The 23,160-nt window shown below is 46.2% G+C and overlaps 3 protein-coding genes and 1 long non-coding RNA gene across 40 annotated transcripts in view; 1 reads left to right on the forward strand and 3 right to left on the reverse strand.

Moving 5' to 3' along the window:
- srfbp1 (serum response factor binding protein 1) lies at positions 1–8,301 on the reverse strand. Its single transcript, XM_035760774.2, has 3 exons — positions 8,155–8,301; positions 4,046–4,474; positions 1–1,493 (listed from the first exon to the last, which is right to left on the reverse strand). Exons 2-3 carry the CDS (start codon positions 4,472–4,474, stop codon positions 96–98), a joined length of 1,827 nt encoding a protein of 608 aa, XP_035616667.1. The 5' UTR covers positions 8,155–8,301; the 3' UTR covers positions 1–95.
- On the reverse strand, positions 1,500–4,039 carry LOC127910007 (uncharacterized). The gene is made up of 3 exons (XR_008073514.1): positions 2,851–4,039; positions 2,719–2,817; positions 1,500–2,685 (listed from the first exon to the last, which is right to left on the reverse strand). It is a non-coding gene; the product is annotated as an uncharacterized LOC127910007 (long non-coding RNA).
- The window catches only part of maco1a (macoilin 1a), a 21,011-nt gene continuing 5,544 nt past the window's right edge, over positions 7,694–23,160 (forward strand). The window contains exons 1-10 of one of the 32 annotated variants that reach the window (XM_052472864.1): positions 7,694–7,719; positions 9,982–10,123; positions 10,230–10,356; positions 10,685–10,808; positions 15,339–15,601; positions 16,438–17,014; positions 17,311–17,469; positions 18,061–18,234; positions 20,083–20,118; positions 21,845–21,965. In XM_052472864.1, coding sequence (XP_052328824.1) covers positions 7,709–7,719; positions 9,982–10,123; positions 10,230–10,356; positions 10,685–10,808; positions 15,339–15,601; positions 16,438–17,014; positions 17,311–17,469; positions 18,061–18,234; positions 20,083–20,118; positions 21,845–21,965 — 1,734 coding nt within the window. In that variant the 5' untranslated portion in view covers positions 7,694–7,708. Of the gene's footprint in view, positions 7,720–8,365; positions 8,516–9,981; positions 10,124–10,229; positions 10,357–10,684; positions 10,809–15,338; positions 15,602–15,858; positions 16,189–16,437; positions 17,015–17,310; positions 17,470–18,060; positions 18,235–19,709; positions 19,882–19,977; positions 20,048–20,082; positions 20,119–20,149; positions 20,186–20,216; positions 20,253–20,283; positions 20,320–20,383; positions 20,420–20,450; positions 20,487–20,655; positions 20,964–21,093; positions 21,130–21,160; positions 21,197–21,431; positions 21,468–21,534; positions 21,571–21,602; positions 21,639–21,844; positions 21,966–23,160 lie in introns of those variants that run through there. The other 31 variants (XM_052472848.1, XM_052472854.1, XM_052472856.1 and 28 more) reach the window with 31 other exon arrangements.
- Positions 11,481–15,330, reverse strand: LOC127910003 (uncharacterized). 6 transcript variants are annotated; one of them, XM_052472869.1, is made up of 5 exons: positions 14,933–15,330; positions 14,808–14,829; positions 14,698–14,719; positions 14,493–14,536; positions 11,481–14,016 (listed from the first exon to the last, which is right to left on the reverse strand). In XM_052472869.1, the coding sequence occupies exon 5, from the start codon at positions 13,291–13,293 to the stop codon at positions 11,995–11,997; it is 1,299 nt and encodes a 432-aa protein (XP_052328829.1). In that variant the 5' UTR covers positions 13,294–14,016; positions 14,493–14,536; positions 14,698–14,719; positions 14,808–14,829; positions 14,933–15,330; the 3' UTR covers positions 11,481–11,994. The 6 variants fall into 6 exon arrangements, 5 of the variants coding, with proteins under 5 accessions (XP_052328829.1, XP_052328830.1, XP_052328828.1 ...); XM_052472870.1 differs by lacking the exon at positions 14,698–14,719; XM_052472868.1 differs by having other exon boundaries at positions 14,808–15,330.

Raw genomic sequence — 23,160 nt, forward strand, 5'->3', positions numbered from 1 at the left:
CAGAATGGATAACTTTTATTATTTAAAAACATAAAATACTGTCAAATAACATCAAAAATATTGTGATACATTTTGACCATATCGCCGGCCTTAGCTCAATCATCAAATTTGATCTTCTTTCCCTGGAAGGCCACTACTGCGGTCTGCTGCTCCTTCCTCTTCTTACTGGCCTCCCATGACGGGTGCAGGGCCTGTTGTGGTGGCTGAGATGAAGGGGTGGAGGAGAAGCCTCTGCCTTCCCGTTGCCTCCCGAAGTCTCCCCTTCCCCTTCCAGAACCCCCATCATGTGACCCAGGACCCCGAGACGGGCCATCATTTCCCCCTCTTCCACGGTTCTTGAAGTCCCCTCCCCTACCCCCTCCTCGGCCCATACCCCTGCCTGCACCTCTACCCCTGCCTCTACCACCTCTGGAACCAGACAGACTGGAGCAGAAGATAGACTTCCCCTTGGAGTTCAGTCTGGCCTCTAGCTCATCCAGTTCAGTCTGGTGTGGCTTTAAGCTCTCCAGTGGTTCCAGCAGTGGGTTTTTCCCCAGTTCGCTGCTCTTCCCCTCCCCTCCACCTGGTGGCGCTGTAGTCGTATCACTCTTCTTTTTGAACTTGTTGACTTTCCCCAGGAAGAAATCATCGTTGTCGCTTTCATCCGACTGGGAGGACTGCTTATGGAAACGCTCCTCCGTGCTGTCGTCAAAATGCTCCTTCTCGTCGTCCGAAGACTCCAAGTCGCTCTCCTCTTCCTCATGATCATCATCAGAATCCTCTTCATCGTCCTGCTTGTTTTTAACATCTTTATTCTGAAGTTTAGTGACTTTCTGGGGTTTGGGGTCTTGAGTCTTCTGAGTGGCTGGAGTGTCCTTTGTGAGTTTCTGGACTACTTGCTTCTGTGGTGTATTTTTCATGGTAACTATGTTCTTTGTAGGTACTACTTGTGGGGCCTCTATTGTGAATGGAGTGGATGAGTCCAACAGAGTCTTATCAGCCTCTGACATCTCCGTGGGCTGAGGGTCAGCTACTGTATTCTCTATGGCCGATTCTTTATTCTCTATCGTGGAAACGTCGTCTTCTTCTGTAACCCTGACAGTCTTATCAACAGGTTGCTTTTCTAGAACAGCTGGTTTGTCAACCGTTGGAACACCCGCGGGTGTTCCATCTTCCTCCTCATCCGCGGGTGTTCCATCTTCCTCCTCATCCATCTCTTCTTCATCTCCCTCTTCACCTTCCACCCCTCCTCCTCCTCCATCACTGTCCCTCGGCTGCTCGATCACCTCGACCACTTTTAAAGGCTGCTTTCTAACCGTTTCCTTCTGGTCTCCTTTGTCTACTGACATCCTCTCATCCTTGAAGGCTTTAATGGCGGCTTTGATGGTGTCTATCTTCTTGCTGAACTGAGGGTGAGTGGCGATACGGGCTACAGCTCGGTCAGAAATGGTGGCCTTTGGGTTCTTACAGACAAACTCAAAACTCAGGTTCTTATGAAGGGCCGCCTTGGTCACCTAGAAATAATAATCAACAATTAGTATGATCTGGTTTTGGGACTGTAAGTTAATTTGCAATGGTTTGGGACTGACATGAATACATGCACTACACCTGAATATTCACCGCAGTATTCAACTTCCAAGCAAGTAAAACAAATGTGCAGTACCAGTCAAATGTTTGGACACACCTACCCATTCAAGGTTTATTTTTGTAGAATAATAGAGAAAACATCAAAACTATGAAATAACACAGAAACAAGTAGTTATCAAAAAAAGTGTTAAATCAAAATATATTTTATTTATTTATTATTTACTATTTGTTCAAAGTAGCCAGACTTTGCCTTGATGAAAGCTTTGCACACTCTTGACATTCTCTCAACCGGCTTCATGAGGTAGTCACCTGGAATGCATTTCAATTAACAAGTGTGCCTTCTTAAAATTTTCATTTGTGGAATTCCTTTCCTTCTTCGTGCGCTTGAGCCAATCAGTTGTGTTGTGACAAGGTAGGGGTGGTATACAGAAGATAGCCTTATTTGGTAAAAGACCAAGTCCATATTATGGCAAGAACAGCTCAAATAAGCAAAGAGAAACGATGAGGAGGTCTCTCAAAAGACATGGAGGTCAGTCAATTCAGAAGTCATGGAAATTAAATTAATAGTTATCAGGACATATACTTTACTCACCAGTATCTCTACTTGCACATCATCATCTGCTCATCTATCACTCCAGTGTTAATCTGATAAATTGTAATTATTCACTCCTATGGCCTATTTATTGCCTACCTCCTCATGCCTGTTGCACACACTGTATATAAACATTATTTTTTTCTACTGTGTCATTGACTTGTTTATTGTGTTATTGGCTTGTTTATTGTTTATTTATACATGTGTAACTCTGTGTTGTTGTCTGTGTCACACTGCTTTGCTTAATCTTGGCCAGGTCGCAGTTGTAAATGAGAACTTGTTCTCAACTAGCCTACCTGGTTAAATAAAGGTGTTCTCAACTAGCCTACCTGGTTAAATAAAGGTGTTCTCAACTAGCCTACCTGGTTAAATAAAGGTGTTCTCAACTAGCCTACCTGGTTAAATAAAGGTGTTCTCAACTAGCCTACCTGGTTAAATAAAGGTGTTCTCAACTAGCCTACCTGGTTAAATAAAGGTGTTCTCAACTAGCCTACCTGGTTAAATAAAGGTGTTCTCAACTAGCCTACCTGGTTAAATAAAGTTGTTCTCAACTAGCCTACCTGGTTAAATAAAGTTGTTCTCAACTAGCCTACCTGGTTAAATAAAGGTGTTCTCAACTAGCCTACCTGGTTAAATAAAGGTGTTCTCAACTAGCCTACCTGGTTAAATAAAGTTGTTCTCAACTAGCCTACCTGGTTAAATAAAGTTGTTCTCAACTAGCCTACCTGGTTAAATAAAGGTGTTCTCAACTAGCCTACCTGGTTAAATAAAGGTGTTCTCAACTAGCCTACCTGGTTAAATAAAGTTGTTCTCAACTAGCCTACCTGGTTAAATAAAGGTGTTCTCAACTAGCCTACCTGTTTAAATAAAGGTGTTCTCAACTAGCCTACCTGGTTAAATAAAGGTGTTCTCAACTAGCCTACCTGGTTAAATAAAGGTGTTCTCAACTAGCCTACCTGGTTAAATACAGGTGTTCTCAACTAGCCTACCTGGTTAAATACAGGTGTTCTCAACTAGCCTACCTGGTTAAATAAAGGTGTTCTCAACTAGCCTACCTGGTTAAATAAAGGTTCTCAACTAGCCTACCTGGTTAAATAAAGGTGTTCTCAACTAGCCTACCTGGTTAAATAAAGGTGTTCTCAACTAGCCTACCTGGTTAAATAAAGGTGTTCTCAACTAGCCTACCTGGTTAAATAAAGGTGTTCTCAACTAGCCTACCTGTTTAAATAAAGGTGTTCTCAACTAGCCTACCTGGTTAAATAAAGGTGTTCTCAACTAGCCTACCTGGTTAAATAAAGGTGTTCTCAACTAGCCTACCTGGTTAAATACAGGTGTTCTCAACTAGCCTACCTGGTTAAATAAAGGTGTTCTCAACTAGCCTACCTGGTTAAATAAAGGTGTTCTCAACTAGCCTACCTGGTTAAATAAAGGTGTTCTCAACTAGCCTACCTGGTTAAATAAAGGTGTTCTCAACTAGCCTACCTGGTTAAATAAAGGTGTTCTCAACTAGCCTACCTGGTTAAATAAAGGTGTTCTCAACTAGCCTACCTGGTTAAATAAAGGTGTTCTCAACTAGCCTACCTGGTTAAATAAAGGTGTTCTCAACTAGCCTACCTGGTTAAATAAAGGTGTTCTCAACTAGCCTACCTGGTTAAATAAAGGTGTTCTCAACTAGCCTACCTGGTTAAATAAAGTTTAAATAAAAAAAATGTAAAAAACTCTAAGTAAAAAAAAGTTTTACAGGACATTGCATGAAAGGAAGTCACTCACTAGAATGTGTAGCAGCACATAGACAATGGCTTGGGAATTATACTACACAGTATTCCAAACAAGGAAGCCATAATAATAATAATGTAGGTGAGATGTAATTGGGGAAGAAGCACCCACCGGATCAGGTTTGAGTGTCTTCATCGCATGGATTTCTTCCAGCAGTCTGCCTACCCTCCTCCGGTTCCTCTCCAGATCTTCCTCCTTCCCCTTCTTTTTCTTCAGACCTGCCATCTGCCTAGTCAACTTCCTGATGACCAGCGCCCTCACCCTTTTCACCTCCTTCCTCATCCTCACCACCTCGTTGTTCAGGTTTAATGGAACTGGCTTATCGGGATCATCTGGTTTCTTCTTCTTCCTCCTCGGAATCTCTGGCTTCTTCTTCTTCTTCTTTTTTTGAGCCGCTGTTTTCTTGTCTTTTATCAGAAGCACGGCCTTATTGTCATTTTTGGGGAGTTCAGACATTTTCTGTTTATTTGGATCCTCGGGGATCGCCTCTGTCTTCAGAATGTCCGGCATTGTCACTTGCTGTGTGTCGGTTGATGACATCTGTGGATGATACAGTAATGGGCAGAAGAGTGAGTGCACAGAAAGGGATAGCTTAAATACATAGTCCCCCCCCATCTCTTTCAGTCTTTGGGTGATACCTGTGAATGGCATAGCTAGATCTAGCTGAGGAACGGTCAACTCCATTGTCTTATATCGAGGGGGAGTTGAGGTTTGACAACTCACCTTGGGATTCTCAAACAACAACACTGAGTCACCATCAGTTGATTCTGAAAACAGTTACCTTTTTAATATATATATATATATATATTTTTACATGATTTAACTAGGCAAGAAGGTTAAGAACAAATTCTTATTTACAATGACGGCCTACCCCGGCCAACGCTGGACCAATTATGCGCCGCCCTATGGGACTCCCAATCACGGCCGGATGTGATACAGCCTGGAATCGAACCTGGGACTGTAGTGGTGCCTCTTGCACTGCGCCACTCAGCAGACCTAAACCTACATTTGTCCAGTACAACTGCGATCCTTCCGCGGGCGCTGAAATTTTGAAATTCTGAAAACTTTTAGAAAAACATTTATTGAATACACCCATCTACGTTTTCCTCGTTTTGTCTTTGGCTGATATTTCTTACATTCTGACCAGACCGGACATGTCTCACGCGTGAGTATCGCAAAATACACTTAGTAATCCATGTTATTCAATTATTGCACCCACACTGCTCATGGCCACCAATGAGCGTCTGCGATGCCAAGGGCTAAAATAGAAGTCAGTTATATTTCTGATGCAGATTTCGCTGCAAGTCCTGCCTCTCCCATCTCATTGGTTTATAGAAACAGGTACCCACGTGCCATCTCCTCATTGGTTTATAGAAGCTGGTACCCACGTGCCATCTCCTCATTGGTTATACCCACGTGGGTGATTGAAAGATGAAATGTTTTGCCGGTCGTCGTGGTAATACTATGAAAGTGTAGATGGCAATCACCATATAAGTTCAAAAGATGAAAAAAACTGGAAGGAGGAGAGATGACTAGAAACGATTCAGTTGGCCGTTTTATGTGTGGATTAATTGTCAGAGTAGAGGACCTTGTGCATTTCAGGTAAAATAACAACTCCATGTTTATATCCCAGGACAAATTAGCTAGCAACAGCAAGCTAGCTAAATAGGACAAATTAGCTAGCAAGTGCAAGCTAACTAGCCATACATGTTTTAATGCTTTTCGACCTGTCCACAAATGAATGTCATTGGTTCAGAGTTTGTTTTGATATTTTAACCTGCGTGTCGTGATCACTTTTGGTGTAGGGGGACAAAATACATTTATGCACGATAGTGCACACGCGCAGCCGTTTAAAAAAAAATGTTTTTATATTTTTTATTTAGGGCAACAACTTACATTCTTACATCATACAAAACAGAACGCAGGTATTAACGAGAAAATACTGAAACAAATATTAAAAAAAATAGAAAAACAATTTTACTGCAATTGTAATCACTCTGAAAAAATCTTATTGTAATGATTTAGAAAAATGTTATTCTTAATGTTCACAAGGGTTAATGTTTTAATAAAAGTTCAATTCAATTTTTAAAAAATGTAATTTTGGTATAGAATTTTTGAATTTTTGTTTGTTTATGAAGTATTTGGCAACAAGAATAAAAATAAAAAAATCACAATAATTTCAGTGGTCTTGTTATCATTCAAAAACATAGGTCATAATGGTAAATAAGTATTTTGCAAGGTTTTCCCAAAATTCGGATGCAAATTGACAGAACAAGTGAGACAGATTTTCACCTTTTTCACAGAAAACGCAGATATCAATCGCCACAAATGAGGATATCATAGAATTACATGGATATATCTTATGTAAAATGTTAAAGTGCACTTCCTTAACTTTATTTGGTATACAGTATTTGTAAGGTCTTAACCGGGCATTTTTCCAGACAATGTCAGGAATAAACATGTTCCAGAAAAACTTTGCTCTCGTTGTAAGTTGGTTTTGTGAATAAAGAATGTCTTATATATTTATTACAAGATTTCTCAAGTAAGATGGTCTATATATATATTTATATATATAAATCTATATAAAGACCATCTTACTTATATCATCTATAAATCTGTCAGTTTTTTTTATGTATATATATATATATACATAAACTGACAGATTTATAGATGATATATATATATATATACATACACACACACAGTGGGGCAAAAAAGTATTTAGTCAGCCAAGTTCTCCCACTTAAAAAGATGAGGCCTGTAATTTTCATCATAGGTACACTTTGACTATGACAGACAAAATGAGAGAGAAATAAATTCCAGAAAATCACATTGAAGGATTTTTAATTAATTTATTTGCAAATTATGGTGGAAAATAAGTAGGTCTTGTTGATGTCTTTACAAGTAGCAGGATTTACACCTAACGATGATGCGGGGTACACAAAACGGGACAGTCCCTCTGCCTTGGACAGAAGTCACAAGTATAGAAAGATCTCTTTGTAAGCCAATTATTGAATATATTTTTGGTTTTCTTAATTTTAGGAGAGAAATTCAAATGTCTGACTATGTGTTTTTTTTTGACAGATGTATTCCTAAATATTTAACACAGTCCTTTACAGGAATATTTTCTATTTCTTTATCATTAAAGTCAAATAAACATAAGATTTCACATTTGGAAACATTCAGCATTAATCCTGATGCAATAGAAAATGCAGTTACAGCATTAAGGGCAACCTGGTCTTTGTCTCTTAAGAAAAGAGTAGTATCATCAGCCAGTTGGGACATTTTGATTTCTTTGTTAAAATGGTTAAGCCATACAAATTTGCATTATTCAGAATATCTAGAGATAGAAGTTCCACAACCAAAATGAATAAAAATTGTGAAATTGGCCATCCCTGTTGATACTGAATCTTTGGAAGTATTACGGTTTAGTAACACAGAACTATTTATATCTTTGTAAAATATGCGAATTACTTAGATACAATTTTCACCAAATCCCAAAAGTTTAAGAGACCGAAAGAGAAATTCATGTTCAATTGTGTCAAAGGCTTTACAGAAGTCTAAAAATAAGACAACCGCATCTGAGTCAATTGCATCTGAATAATCTATAGGGTCCAAGACTAAACGAATGTTAGAGTTTGACGCGCGCAGCCGGTTTGGGTTCCGTGATACCTACTTACTACGTCAGATGAGACTCAATTGGCACATGCAAATTCGTGCTGAGTTGCGCAACACAAATGAGATGGTTGTATTCGATAAGTTTTTATTGCAAGTATGAATTTCAGGTAAACGCTTTCAGAATTGACACCTTTACAAGAATAAAATGGTGATTCAAGTGTTGTTGCTAGAAAATCCTGCAACCAGTTGATATAAAAGAGAACGGAGTTGAGCGTTCCTCTGCCAAGGTAGAGCCACAACATTAGCTAGTATGTAACCACTAGCATACAGTATGAGTAAAAGTAAATGCATTTGTGTAATTAATACCAGCTACATTACGGTACATTACAGTTATTACGGTGGCTAATTTCCCATCAACTGCTAACAGTGCTAGTTAGCTAACGAAAGTTAGCATATTTTCAAGCATGGCCGAGGAAGCAGCATTGCTAGAGCATTTGTTAACTTTATCAACAATATATATATCAGAGATGACAGCTTTATTTTTTTATAATGCACTACAGTTATCACAGCGCAAATGTAAATGTAATCAAAATCACTCATACCGTCAAAGTATAAATTCGAGAAAGATTTAGTCCATACAAGAGGCAGCCATGTTTTTTCTACGTAGACGTATCAATGACGTAGTCACGTTGGCGTGCGTCGTGGCGTTTGACGGAAAGAGGGAGGGCCCACGATACAGTGTTTTTATTTCTTGCTTTTGTTTCACGTCCAGAAAATAACAGCAATGGTGGATATTTAAAGAAATGTCCATATCAGATCGTTCGTGTGACATTTTCGTAATAATTACCGGATTGATATCAGAGCCAAATCCACAGGAGGGAGGATGAAGCGGCGCAATGCGGACTGCAGCAAGCTCCGACGCCCGTTAAAACGGAACCGAATCACCGAGGGTATATATAGCAGGTACCGACGGAAAGAAAGGGGGCTCTAGTTATAGGGGGCATGATCGTACAATAATGGCGGCTGAGATATAGCAGACAAGACACTCAGCTGTCGTGTATAGTGTCAGATGACCCCCTGCTTTCGCGTTTTACTATTCGTCTTCGAATGTCTAATAGATTTTGTTTCTGAACTTAAGGCCTAAGTTAGCGAACGTAGTGTTACTTGTGTAGTAGTAACAACAGCGGCTGCTAGTTAACTCCGTAGCTAATTCTGACAGATCAATGGATTTATTCCTAAATGTAAACAGCACTGACTGCGTTCACATTGACGACAATTCAAAAGCCATTGGAAAATGTGCTGAAATTGCATACATATTTATACGATTGCACGGTGAATTAGTGTCTGCTTTAGAACGAGCTGGTCATCTAACCCAAACACGAGGACATTTATATTGTACTCCCTGTATTCCTAGCGAGCCAAAGCTTGACGGTTCTTCTTTTGACATTTCAGTGCTTTGTCAGTAGCAAAGCCTCCATTGATAACGCCGCATGAGAAAAGCAGCTGTTGAAAAGCCAATATGTCCTGACATGAACACAGGTTTTAGTGTTCTTGTTCTCTTCAGTCTTCTGATAGTCCTACGGCACTGTGTTAGGTTATGCATTTCTGGCCTTGAATGTACGGTATGAACAAAGAGTAAAGCTTTGGACCAGAGAAGTATGATGGGACTGAAAGCAGAACAGTGGGGGGGGGGGTACGTCAGGATTCATTACAGATTAAATTCAGTGGCACATGCCTCTCTTTAAAACATTGGGAAAACGTGTGGTCTTGTGGTTGCAGGTGACCTCTAAGCGTGACTGAAATAAAGATAATGATGTTCCAGCTATAAACACAGAATGACTGTGGTACTGATCATATATCACTGCCAATTTTTGTCTAGCTCTGGTTCCAGGGTGGTAGTGACACGTGTTCTCTTATGAGTTAGTGGAGGAACACACATTAACACCTTGGACCAGAGCTTCTCTTTGTTTTGGCTTCCTCGCTCTCCGGTTGACAGTGCTTCAAGAAATCTCACAATGTTTCTCTGTCCCATTCTTCTCTCTTTCTCTTCCCCTCTATCTTTCTCACTCTCTATCTTCCCCTCTCTCTTTCTCACTCTCTATCTTCCCCTCTCTCTTTCTCACTCTCTATCTTCCCCTCTCTCTATCTTCCCCTCTCTCTTTCTCACTCTCTATCTTCCCCTCTCTCCACCCTCTCTCTTTCCCTCTCTCCACTCTCTCTCTTTCCCTCTCTCCACTCTCTATCTTCCCCTCTCTCTATCTCCACCCTCTCTCTTTCTCACTCTCTATCTCCACCCTCTCTCTTTCTCACTCTCTATCTCCACCCTCTCTCTTTCTCACTCTCTATCTCCACCCTCTCTCTTTCTCACTCTCTATCTCCACCCTCTCTCTTCCCCTCTCTCTTTCTCACTCTATCTTCCCCTCTCTCAGTACCTTCCTGTACCTGAAGTTTCTGGTGGTGTGGGTGCTGGTGCTGCTGGCAGACTTTGTGTTGGAGTTCAGGTTTGAGTACCTGTGGCCCTTCTGGCTATTCATACGCAGTGTCTACGACTCCTTCAGATACCAGGGGCTGGTAAGTGTGTGTGTGAGAGAGCTTGCTCGTGAGATTTTGACATGAAAGATGGCTGCACAATTGTATATTATTGCATGCTGACCACATTTCTCTCTCTCTCTCTCAGGCGTTCTCAGTGTTCTTTGTGTGTGTGGCGTTTACGTCTGACATCATCTGCCTCCTCTTTATACCTGTCCAATGGCTGTTCTTCGCTGCCAGCACCTACGTCTGGGTCCAGTATGTCTGGCACACAGGTCAGTCAACATCAGCACACTCTTTCCCATAATTAGATTTATCTTTCCCACAATGCATTGGCTTAATCCTGGGTGTCATGTGATTTTAATATGTTTATGTATACACAGTTATCAAATGTGTATGTACATTTTATGTAGTCACAAAATAAATGATATTTCTTTGTCCGTGTTTACACAGGCAGCCTCAGTTTTGATATTTTATCCGCTAATTGGTCTTTTGACAAATCAGATCTGGCCAATAATTGGACAAAAGATCAGAATTGGTCTGTCTGTGTAAACACAGTGTGATAGTGTGAGCCTGTCTCCCATCTTGCCCCCCCTTGCACAGAGAGAGGAGTGTGTCTGCCCACCGTATCGCTATGGATACTGTTTGTTTACATGGAAGCTGCCATCCGCTTCAAGGACCTGAAGAACTTCCATGTGGACCTGTGTCGGCCCTTCGCAGCTCACTGGTAACCTGTTAGCTGTTGTTCTAACCCTACCTGACCTACTCCCTAGCTTATGGCAGTAACCTGTTGTTCTAACCCTACCTGACCTACTCCCTAGCTTATGGCAGTAACCTTGTCACCTGTTGTTCTAGCCCTACCGGACCTACTCCCTAGCTTATGGCAGTAACCTGTTGTTCTAACCCTACCGGACCTACTCCCTAGCTTATGGCAGTAACCTGTTGTTCTAACCCTACCGGACCTACTCCCTAGCTTATGGCAGTAACCTTGTCACCTGTTGTTCTAGCCCTACCTGACCTACTCCCTAGCTTATGGCAGTAACCTGTTCTTCTAACCCTACCTGACCTACTCCCTAGCTTATGGCAGTATCCTGTTGTTCTAACCCTACCGGACCTACTCCCTAGCTTATGGCAGTAACCACAGGACCAAGCACATTGTAGAAAAGGTCATCTACATTCTCAAAAAGGTTTTTAAAAAAAATTATTTTGATTAATGCAACAATTGGACAATGGATATAGATACTCCAAAACTTTTAATTTATTTTAGTAATAATCTAGATCATGACTTAATTATAGCACATAAAACTAACTATTCATCTATTTTTATTATAATTTTTTAAATTATAATTGATTTATTATTATTATATATTTTTTTAAATTCAGGTTTTACATTTGATAATTGTCACTTATTTTCCTTAGAATGCACTCGTATACACTTTCTTATTTTATCGGGTATTTTTCTCAATACAAGTTGTTTAAAATAAAGAAAGTTAATTGTATCTCATTTGCATAAATACACCCGCTGCATTTGCATATATGAATAGATGAACAAAAAGGGGTGGGGCTTCAACCACTAAAAACTTGCTCTGTCTACCCTGCATTGTTTATACTCGATGTCTTCATGGGTATGTGTAATTTTAACAGACTTGTTCGGAAGGGCCCGTAACAAATCCGAACGCGGCAGCTGCAGTCGAGAGATTGAGAAATGGTATAATTTATGCTGATGCTCCAGCTTTCCAGGAGAGTGGAGCGTGTCGCTTGTGGTCGTCAAATCATAAATCAAAGAGGCAATAGGCTAAAGTCCTAGCGCCTCGCTCTGAACGTTCCCAGAACACATTTGGTCTGTTCTTTAAAGGTTCCCCGACTGTTTTGTTAGGTTGTGGGAACAGTTTGGTGGTTACATTGTGGGGACGTCACAAAATATACACTATATGACCAAATGTATTTGGACACCTGCTCGTCGAACATCTCATTCCAAAATAATGGGCATTAATATATAGTTGGTCCCCCCTGGAGTCTGTTATAACAGCCTTCACTCTCCTGGGAAGGCTTTCCACTAGATGCTGGAACATTGCTGCTATAACAGCCTCCACTCTTCTGGGAAGGCTTTCCACTAGATGTTGGAACATTGCTGCTATAACAGCCTCCACTCTCCTGGGAAGGCTTTCCACTAGATGTTGGAACATTGCTGCTATAACAGCCTCCAGTCTTCTGGGAAGGCTTTCCACTAGATGTTGGAACATTGCTGCTATAACAGCCTCCACTCTCCTGGGAAGGCTTTCCACTAGATGTTGGAACATTGCTGCTATAACAGCCTCCACTCTCCTGGGAAGGCTTTCCACTAGATGTTGGAACATTGCTGCTATAACAGCCTCCACTCTCCTGGGAAGGCTTTCCACTAGATGTTGGAACATTGCTGCTATAACAGCCTCCACTCTCCTGGGAAGGCTTTCCACTAGATGTTGGAACATTGCTGCTATAACAGCCTCCAGTCTTCTGGGAAGGCTTTCCACTAGATGTTGGAACATTGCTGCTATAACAGCCTCCACTCTTCTGGGAAGGCTTTCCACTAGATGTTGGAACATTGCTGCTATAACAGCCTCCACTCTTCTGGGAAGGCTTTCCACTAGATGTTGGAACATTGCTGCTATAATAGCCTCCACTCTTTTGGGAAGGCTTTCCACTAGATGTTGGAACATTGCTGCTATAATAGCCTCCACTCTTTTGGGAAGGTTTTCCACTAGATGTTGGAACATTGCTGCTATAACAGCCTCCACTCTTTTAGGAAGGCTTTCCACTAGATGTTGGAACATTGCTGCTATAATAGCCTCCACTCTTTTGGGAAGGCTTTCCACTAGATGTTGGAACATTGCTGCTATAATAGCCTCCACTCTTTTGGGAAGGTTTTCCACTAGATGGTGGAACATTGCTGCTATAACAGCCTCCAGTCTTCTGGGAAGGCTTTCCACTAGATGTTGGAACATTGCTGCTATAACAGCCTCCAGTCTTCTGGGAAGGCTTTCCACTAGATGTTGGAACATTGCTGCTATAACAGCCTCCAGTCTTCTGGGAAGGCTTTCCACTAGATGTTGGAACATTGCTGCTATAACAGCCTCCACTCTTCTGGGAAGGCTTTCCACTAGATGTTGGAACATTGCTGCTATAACAGCCTCCAGTCTTCTGGGAAGGCTTTCCACTAGGTGTTGGAACATTGCTGCGGGGACTTGCTTCCATTCAGCCACAAGAGCATTAGTGTTAAGATTACCCTTCACTGGAACTAAGGGGCCTAGCGCGAACCATGGAAAAACAGCCCCAGACCATTATTCCTCCTCCACCAAACTTTACAGTTGGCCCAGATTCGTCCGTCGGACTGCTAGCTGGTGAAGCGCGATTCATCACTCCAGAGTCCACATTTCCACGGCCATAATATTAAATGGGGAAAAAACATCAGGCACAAGCAAGAGTATGAAGCAGGAGTAAAATGAAAGTAATCAATCCAAGTGATAAGTGGATTTTGCATCCCTCAAAACATTGGAAATAGATGGTGGAAAAAGACAGATCCTCAGGTGGGCGGGGCATGTGTGTTGTTACACATTGTAATTGCTTAGGCAATGGAGGTTTATCAACAAAAGGGGAAACTATTCTTCTACGCTGAACACGAAGTAGAAATCTTTCATTATTCTTCTTCATTTTGCTATGACAACCATAGCAAAAGTTTGTGCTAACTATTTTTCTCCTTCCCCTCTCTGCCCTCGTCCCTCCACCTCTCTGCTCTCGTCCCTCCACCTCTCTGCCCTCGTCTCTCTGCCCTCGTCCATCCATCCTCTCTGCCCTCGTCCCTCCATCCTCTCTGCCCTCGTCCCTCCACCCTCTCTGCCCTCGTCCCTCCACCTCTCTGCCCTCGTCCCTCCACCTCTCTGCCCTCGTCCCTCCACCTCTCTGTCCTCGTTTCTCTGCCCTCGTCCCTCCATCCTCTCTGCCCTCGTCCCTCCATCCTCTCTGTCCTCGTCCCTCCACCTCTCTGCCCTCGTCCCTCCACCTCTCTGCCCTCGTCTCTCTGCCCTCGTCCCTCCACTTCTCTGCCCTCGTCTCTCTGCCCTCGTCCCTCCATCCTCTCTGCCCTCGTCTCTCTGCCCTCGTCCCTCCACTTCTCTGCCCTCGTCTCTCTGCCCTCGTCCCTCCATCCTCTCTGCCTTCGTCTCTCTGCCCTCGTCCCTCCACTTCTCTGCCCTCGTCTCTCTGCCCTCGTCCCTCCACCTCTCTGCCCTCGTCCCTCCACTTCTCTGCCCTCGTCCCTCCATCCTCTCTGCCCTCGTCTCTCTGCCCTCGTCCCTCCACTTCTCTGCCCTCGTCTCTCTGCCCTCGTCCCTCCATCCTCTCTGCCCTCGTCTCTCTGCCCTCGTCCCTCCACCTCTCTGCCCTCGTCCCTCCACCTCTCTACCCTACATCCTCCACCTCTCTGCCCTCGTCCCTCCACCTCTCTACCCTCTACCTCTCTACCCTCCACCTCTCTACCCTCGTCCCTCCATCCTCCACCTCTCTACCCTCGTCCCTCCATCCTCCACCTCTCTGCCCTCGTCCCTCCATCCTCCACCTCACTGCCCTTGTCCCTCTACCTCTCTACCCTACATCCTCCACCTCTCTGCCCTCGTCCCTCCACCTCTCCACCCTCCACCTCTCTACCCTCGTCCCTCCACCCTCCACCTCTCTGCCCTTGTCCCTCCACCTCTCTACCCTACATCCTCCACCTCTCTGCCCTCGTCCCTCCACCTCTCTACCCTCCACCTCTCTACCCTCCACCTCTCTACCCTCGTCCCTCCACCCTCCACCTCTCTGCCCTTGTCCCTCCACCTCTCTACCCTACATCCTCCACCTCTCTGCCCTCGTCCCTCCACCTCTCTACCCTCTACCTCTCTACCCTCTACCTCTCTACCTCTCTACCCTCCACCTCTCTACCCTCGTCCCTCCATCCTCCACCTCTCTGCCCTCGTCCCTCCACCTCTCTGCCCTCCACCTCTCTACCCTCGTCCCCCCATCCTCCACCTCTCTGCCCTCCACCCTCCACCTCTCTACCCTCCACCTCTCTACCCTCGTCCCTCCACCTCTCTGCCCTCGTCCCTCCACCCTCCACCTCTCTACCCTCCATCCTCCACCTCTCTACCCTCCATCCTCCACCTCTCTGCCCTACATCCTCCACCTCTCTGCCCTCGTCTCTACATCCTCCACCTCTCTGCCCTCGTCCCTCTCCCTCTGTTAGTATTGGCTACCCGGTGGTGACTCTGGGCTTTGGCTTTAAGAGCTACGTCAGCTACAAGATGAGACTGAGGAAACAGAAAGAGGTGCAGAAGGAGAATGAGTTCTACATGCAGCTCCTACAGCAGGCTCTGCCCCCAGAGCAACAGATGCTTCAGAGACAGGAGAGAGAGGCAGAGGAGGGTGAGTTCTACATGCAGCTACTACAGCAGGCTCTGCCCCCAGAGCAACATATGCTACAGAGACAGGAGAGAGAGGCAGAGGAGGGTGAGTTCTACATGCAGCTACTACAGCAGGCTCTGCCCCCAGAGCAACATATGCTACAGAGACAGGAGAGAGAGGCAGAGGAGGGTGAGTTCTACATGCAGCTACTACAGCAGGCTCTGCCCCCAGAGCAACATATGCTACAGAGACAGGAGAGAGAGGCAGAGGAGGGTGAGTTCTACATGCAGCTACTACAGCAGGCTCTGCCCCAGAGCAACATATGCTACAGAGACAGGAGAGAGAGGCAGAGGAGGGTGAGTTCTACATGCAGCTACTACAGCAGGCTCTGCCCCCAGAGCAACATATGCTACAGAGACAGGAGAGAGAGGCAGAGGAGGGTGAGTTCTACATGCAGCTACTACAGCAGGCTCTGCCCCCAGAGCAACAGATGCTACAGAGACAGGAGAGAGAGGCAGAGGAGGGTGAGTTCTACATGCAGCTACTACAGCAGGCTCTGCCCCCAGAGCAACAGATGCTACAGAGACAGGAGAGAGAGGCAGAGGAGGGTGAGTTCTACATGCAGCTACTACAGCAGGCTCTGCCCCCAGAGCAACATATGCTACAGAGACAGGAGAGAGAGGCAGAGGAGGGTGAGTTCTACATGCAGCTACTACAGCAGGCTCTGCCCCCAGAGCAACAGATGCTACAGAGACAGGAGAGAGAGGCAGAGGAGGGTGAGAGGGAGCATGCAGTACACACACACACACACACACACACACACACACACTTCACTTTACCCTGAGCAACAGATGTTCCGCCAACAATTGGAAGGTGATAGACAAACACACACTGTTGTAATCTTACCTGACCTCTTCCTAACCTCGCTTCCTCCTCTCTAGCGGCTAAAGCTGTGTCATCAGACGTGGACCCTACGCCGCCAGTTTCCCAAAATGGGTCAACTCCCGGTAAGAAGACCCTCGTTAACGCTTCCGTTCCCTTACCGGAACTGGAGTTCCGGGAGAAAGGGAGAGACGGGAACAGCAAGGAACGGGAGGGCAAACAACAACAACAACAACAACAACAACACACAATAGGAATCAACAACAACAGTATCCTCCACACACTGGACTCCACATTACAGGAGACGGAGTATATGGAGAACATGAGGGGGAAGAGACTGAATAACGACCTCGGAGGAGGAGAGATCACACACACAGGCAACACACACACTCCCAAAGAGGAGGTGGGGGGAACAGGGGGAGGGAAGAACTGCAAAAATGCCAGCGGAGGCGCTGTGGCCACAAACTCCTCCCCTCGGAATCACAGTGCCACCAATGGGACCGCGCCGTCGTCTGGCTTGTCCAATAAGAACGAGAAAAAGACGAAGTCTGCGGGGAAGGGAGGAGCCAATCAGAAGGATCCCGTGGAGAACTGTATTCCCAATAATCAACTGGGCAAGCCTGACGCTCTCGTGCGGTAAGACACACACACACACAAACACACACACACAGGCCCATAGCCAACATGCACCGGCATGCATATAGACGAGCCGGTTTCACCCTCTCCTCAGGCCGACTATGATGCAGTCGGGCTTCACACAGCTGTGTGTGTGTGTGTGTGTGTGTGTGTGTGTGTGTGTGTGTGTGTGTGTATATCCGTGCATCAGATTTCATACGACGTGTGTAGCTGTTATGTTAAACAGCTATTCATGTGAAACTGCGATGTAGTCTACCTTAAACATAGCCCTTGTCCTCTCCCTCTCCTCTCTCTAGGTTGGAGCAGGATGTGAAACGGCTGAAGGCGGACCTGCAGGCGAGCCGTCAGTTGGAGTCAGATTTACGTTCTCACCTCTCCTCCCTGACCAGCCAGGACAGGAGTCTGCGCTCAGAGCTGGGCCAGCTGCGACAAGACAACGAGATGCTGCAGAACAAGTAGGAACACACACTTGAAGCCTGGGACAAAGCCAAGGTTCTCAGAGTATTGTCACGGTGTAGAGGATCGGCCTGAGCATAATATCACTCACCTTGATCACATAAAGAGATGTTTTCTTTTGGATGCAAGGTGATCTTTAGATTGTGTTTCTGGATTCCAACATGGAGATTCATTCTGACTTAGAAACTCGGGGAACAAACTTTTTGGCTGTTTTTTTTTGTGTGTGTGTGTGTGTGTGTGCTCCACAGTGCTGACGAGTGTGTGTGTGTGCTCCACAGTGCTGACGAGTTTGTGTGTGTGTGTGTGCTCCACAGTGCTGACGAGTTTGTGTGTGTGTGTGTGCTCCACAGTGCTGATGTGTGTGTGTGCTCCACAGTGCTGATGTGTGTGTGTGCTCCACAGTGCTGATGTGTGTGTGTGTGCTCCACAGTGCTGATGTGTGTGTGTGCTCCACAGTGCTGACGAGTTTGTGTGTGTGTGTGTGTGCTCCACAGTGCTGACGTGTGTGTGTGCGTGCTCCACAGTGCTGATGTGTGTGTGTGTGTGTGTGTGCTCCACAGTGCTGATGTGTGTGTGCGTGTGCTCCACAGTGCTGACCAGGCCAAGCAGAAGGACAAGCAGACCATCTCCCAGCTAGAGAAGAGGCTGAAGGCAGAGCAGGAGGCCCGGGCGCTGGCGGAGAAACAGCTGGCTGACGAGAGGAAGAGGAAGAAAGTGGAGGAAGCCACCGCAGCCCGGGCTGTAGCACTAGCCGTAGCCTCCAGGTAAACACTCACACCAGGGTTACCGTTAGCCGGTGTCCGTCAGCCGGTAATAGCCGCTTTCCGTTAGCCCGGTAATAGCCGCTTTCCGTTAGCCCGGTAATAGCCGCTTTCCGTTAGCCCGTAATAGCCGCTTTCCGTTAGCCCGGTAATAGCCGCTTTCCGTTAGCCCGGTAATAGCCGCTTTCCGTTAGCCCGGTAATAGCCGCTTTCCGTTAGCCCGTTAGTTTTCTTGTCCAATACATTTTATTTTTTATTTTTTTTAACGCCTACAAATAAAATTGGTGCCGGCCAATCGACCAGGAGATGAAGAAACAATCCCAGTGTAAAATAATGTCTTTTTTTTAGCCTCTCCATTGGTGGAAATACCAGTCGATGGAAATACATTTGATTGGTCATGCTTATCGGTCTATAAGGTCATTTGCATAATTTAGTGGAATTAAATTGGCGCTCGTGTACAGTATATTTGTTACGTAATCTTATTCATTATACACCTACAACATACACCGATACAGAACCGTTGAGTAGAAAGTCTGTCAAGACGGGCACGAGCTTCCGCAGCATTCCAAAACGCCAACGGGAGAGGGGCTCTGTCAGCGCGTCCCACATCACAATGAGCTGGAGGCAGTATGAAAACATGTACGTAGTAGTTGTCTGAAACCTGAAATGTTTTAATACATAATGTGAGGCATGTCTTGCTTTGCTTCAAAGTAGCCTATTATGTCTCCTCTCGAACATCTTTCTACGCGGCAGCGTAGCCTAGTGGTTAGAGCGTTGGACTAGTAACCGGAAGGTTGCGAGTTCAAACCCCCGAGCTGACAAGGTACAAATCTGTCGTTCTGCCCCTGAACAGGCAGTTAACCCACTGTTCCCAGGCCGTCATTGAAAATAAGAATATGTTCTTAACTGACTTGCCTAGTTAAAGGTAAAAAAATAAAAATAATAAAAAACATTTTTTTTTAAATGTTCGTCTCTGTCCAATGAAACCGTTCGCATGTTCTGTGCCCTTTTGACGACAGTGTTTTCCCGCCAATTGTGCTATGGAACGGACATTCGCAAATGGCCTACTGCCTTGTGTGCGTTGCTGCGCTTATAATGTGAAGAAAATAATCATTGTTCAACATTTTAAGCTAAACGTTTTTATCTGTTGCATTAGACACATTGCTTTTTAATGCAGCCTTTGGCCTACTGGTTGTATGAATTTGGGATCTATCGTTCCCACAACTGTCCCAGAGTCAGTTTGGAATAGGCTATTTCTTTTCTTGACAAGCTGGCCAATCGAATAGGTAGGCTAAACGTTTCTACTATAGTAGGTTGACATAGGCTATTGATTTTGCTGTTCGTTAGTCGTCTTGTTGGCCGAGGAAGAGTCAATTTGGACAGTTATTCTGACAAGTTCAAAGTGCACATCGTTGCATCTTCGACATGTTTCTGTTAATATGAATGTCCATTCAAATTACTCTCTGGATCTCTGTCAGGGGTGAGTGTACTGACTCCCTGGATCTCTGTCAGGGGTGAGTGTACTGACTCCCTGGATCTCTGTCAGGGGTGAGTGTACTGACTCCCTGGATCTCTGTCAGGGGTGAGTGTACTGACTCCCTGGATCTCTGTCAGGGGTGAGTGTACTGACTCCCTGGATCTCTGTCAGGGGTGAGTGTACTGACTCCCTGGATCTCTCAGGGGTGAGTACTGACTCCCTGGATCTCTGTCAGGGGTGAGTGTACTGACTCTCTGGATCTCTGTCAGGGGTGAGTGTACTGACTCCCTGGATCTCTGTCAGGGGTGAGTGTACTGACTCCCTGGATCTCTGTCAGGGGTGAGTGTACTGACTCTCTGGTGTATCTCTGTCAGGGGTGAGTGTACTGACTCCCTGGATCTCTGTCAGGGGTGAGTGTACTGACTCCTGGATCTCTGTCAGGGGTGAGTGTACTGACTCCCTGGATCTCTGTCAGGGGTGAGTGTACTGACTCCTGGATCTCTGTCAGGGGTGAGTGTACTGACTCCCTGGATCTCTGTCAGGGGTGAGTGTACTGACTCCTGGATCTCTGTCAGGGGTGAGTGTACTGACTCCCTGGATCTCTGTCAGGGGTGAGTGTACTGACTCCTGGATCTCTGTCAGGGGTGAGTGTACTGACTCCTGGATCTCTGTCAGGGGTGAGTGTACTGACTCCCTGGATCTCTGTCAGGGGTGAGTGTACTGACTCCTGGATCTCTGTCAGGGGTGAGTGTACTGACTCCCTGGATCTCTGTCAGGGGTGAGTGTACTGACTCTCTGTATCTCTGTCAGGGGTGAGTGTACTGACTCTCTGGATTTCTCTGTCAGGGGTGAGTGTACTGACTCCTGGATCTCTGTCAGGGGTGAGTGTACTGACTCTCTGTATCTCTGTCAGGGGTGAGTGTACTGACTCTCTGGATCTCTGTCAGGGGTGAGTGTACTGACTCCCTGGATCTCTGTCAGGGGTGAGTGTACTGACTCCCTGGATCTCTGTCAGGGGTGAGTGTACTGACTCCCTGGATCTCTGTCAGGGGTGAGTGTACTGACTCCCTGGATCTCTGTCAGGGGTGAGTGTACTGACTCCCTGGATCTCTGTCAGGGGTGAGTGTACTGACTCCCTGGATCTCTGTCAGGGGTGAGTGTACTGACTCCCTGGATCTCTGTCAGGGGTGAGTGTACTGACTCCCTGGATCTCTGTCAGGGGTGAGTGTACTGACTCCCTGGATCTCTGTCAGGGGTGAGTGTACTGACTCCTGGATCTCTGTCAGGGGTGAGTGTACTGACTCCTGGATCTCTGTCAGGGGTGAGTGTACTGACTCCTGGATCTCTGTCAGGGGTGAGTGTACTGACTCCTGGATCTCTGTCAGGGGTGAGTGTACTGACTCCCTGGATCTCTGTCAGGGGTGAGTGTACTGACTCCTGGATCTCTGTCAGGGGTGAGTGTACTGACTCCCTGGATCTCTGTCAGGGGTGAGTGTACTGACTCTCTGTATCTCTGTCAGGGGTGAGTGTACTGACTCTCTTTTCTCTCTGTCAGGGGTGAGTGTACTGACTCCTGGATCTCTGTCAGGGGTGAGTGTACTGACTCTCTGTATCTCTGTCAGGGGTGAGTGTACTGACTCCTGGATCTCTGTCAGGGGTGAGTGTACTGACTCTCTGTATCTCTGTCAGGGGTGAGTGTACTGACTCTCTGTATCTCTGTCAGGGGTGAGTGTACTGACTCCCTGGATCTCTGTCAGGGGTGAGTGTACTGACTCTCTGGATCTCTGTCAGGGGTGAGTGTACTGACTCTCTTTTCTCTCTGTCAGGGGTGAGTGTACTGACTCCCTGGATCTCTGTCAGGGGTGAGTGTACTGACTCTCTGTATCTCTGTCAGGGGTGAGTGTACTGACTCCCTGGATCTCTGTCAGGGGTGAGTGTACTGACTCTCTGTATCTCTGTCAGGGGTGAGTGTACTGACTCTCTTTTCTCTCTGTCAGGGGTGAGTGTACTGACTCTCTTTTCTCTCTGTCAGGGGTGAGTGTACTGACTCCCTTTTCTCTCTGTCAGGGGTGAGTGTACTGACTCTCTGTATCTCTGTCAGGGGTGAGTGTACTGACTCTCTTTTCTCTCTGTCAGGGGTGAGTGTACTGACTCCCTGCGTGGGCGGATCAGAGAGTTGGAGACTGAGTGTAAGAAGCTCAACATCGACGTGAAACTCGAAGAAGAGCACATTAGAGAGCTGGAGGGGAAATGCCAGGTGAGTCCATCCTTAAATCTTAGATATGTATCCTTTCTGTGAGGTCACCGTCTCAGAAATGATGTATCAGCAAGGTGCTGCTGATTCCTTTACTGGGACATGGCTGAAAACAACATTATATTCCTTCTCTAAATTGAAATGTATTTTTTTCAATTTGAATTATTTTACTCTGAGCCAGAGCGACTTACATATTTGTACTTTTTCGTACTGGTCCCCCTGTGGGAAGGGAACCCACAACCCTGGTGTTGTAAGTGGCATGCACTACCAACTGAGCCTTATGAGGAGTTAGTTTGTGGTTTCAGATGTTCATGATGAGGTGTTGATGTCTACTCTCTCTCCTCCCTCCCCCTCTTCTCTCTCTCCCTCCCTCCCCCCTCTTCTCTCTCTCCTCCCTCCCCCTCTTCTCTCTCTCCCCTCCCTCCCCCTCTTCTCTCTCTCCCCTCCCTTCCCCTCTTCTCTCTCTCCTCCCTCCCTCCTCTTCTCTCTCTCCTCCCTCCTCTTATCTCTCTCCTCCCTCCTCTTATCTCTCTCCTCCCTCCTCTTATCTCATCTCTCTCTCTCTCCCTCCCTCCCCTCTTATCTCTCTCTCCTCCCTCCCCCTCCTCTCTCTCTCTCCTCCCTCCCCCTCCTCTTCTCCTCTCCTCCCTCCCTCCCTCTTCTCTCTCTCCTCCCTCCCCTCCTCTCTCTCCCTCCCCCCTCTCCTCTCCCCTCCCTCCCCCTCCTCTTCTCTCTCCCCTCCCTCCCCCTCTTCTCTCTCTCCCTCCTCCCTTCTCTCTCCCTCCCTCCCCTCTTCTCTCTCTTTCCTCCCTCCCTCCTCTTCTCACTCTCCTCCTCCCTCCTCTCTTATCTCTCTCCTCCCTCCCTCCTCTCTCTCTCTCCCTCCCTCTCTCCTCCCTCCCCCTCTTCTCTCCCTCCCCCTCTCTCTCCCTCCCCCTCTCTCTCCCTCCCCCTCCTCTCCTCCTCTCTCCTCTTCCTCTCTCTCCTCTCTCCTCTCTCTCTCTCCTCCCTCCTCTCTCTCTCTCTCCCTCCTCCTCCCCCCCCTTCTCTCTCTCCTCCCTCCCCCTCTCTCTCTCTCCTCCCTCCCTTCTTCTCTCTCTCCTCCCTCCCCCCCTCTCTCTCTCCTCCCTCCATCCCCTCTCTCTCTCCTCCCTCCATCCCCCTCCTCCCTCCATCCCCCTCCTCTCTCCTCCCTCCA

The sequence above is a fragment of the Oncorhynchus keta genome, chromosome 20 (assembly GCF_023373465.1).
Source record: "Oncorhynchus keta strain PuntledgeMale-10-30-2019 chromosome 20, Oket_V2, whole genome shotgun sequence".
Classification (NCBI taxonomy): domain Eukaryota; kingdom Metazoa; phylum Chordata; class Actinopteri; order Salmoniformes; family Salmonidae; genus Oncorhynchus; species Oncorhynchus keta.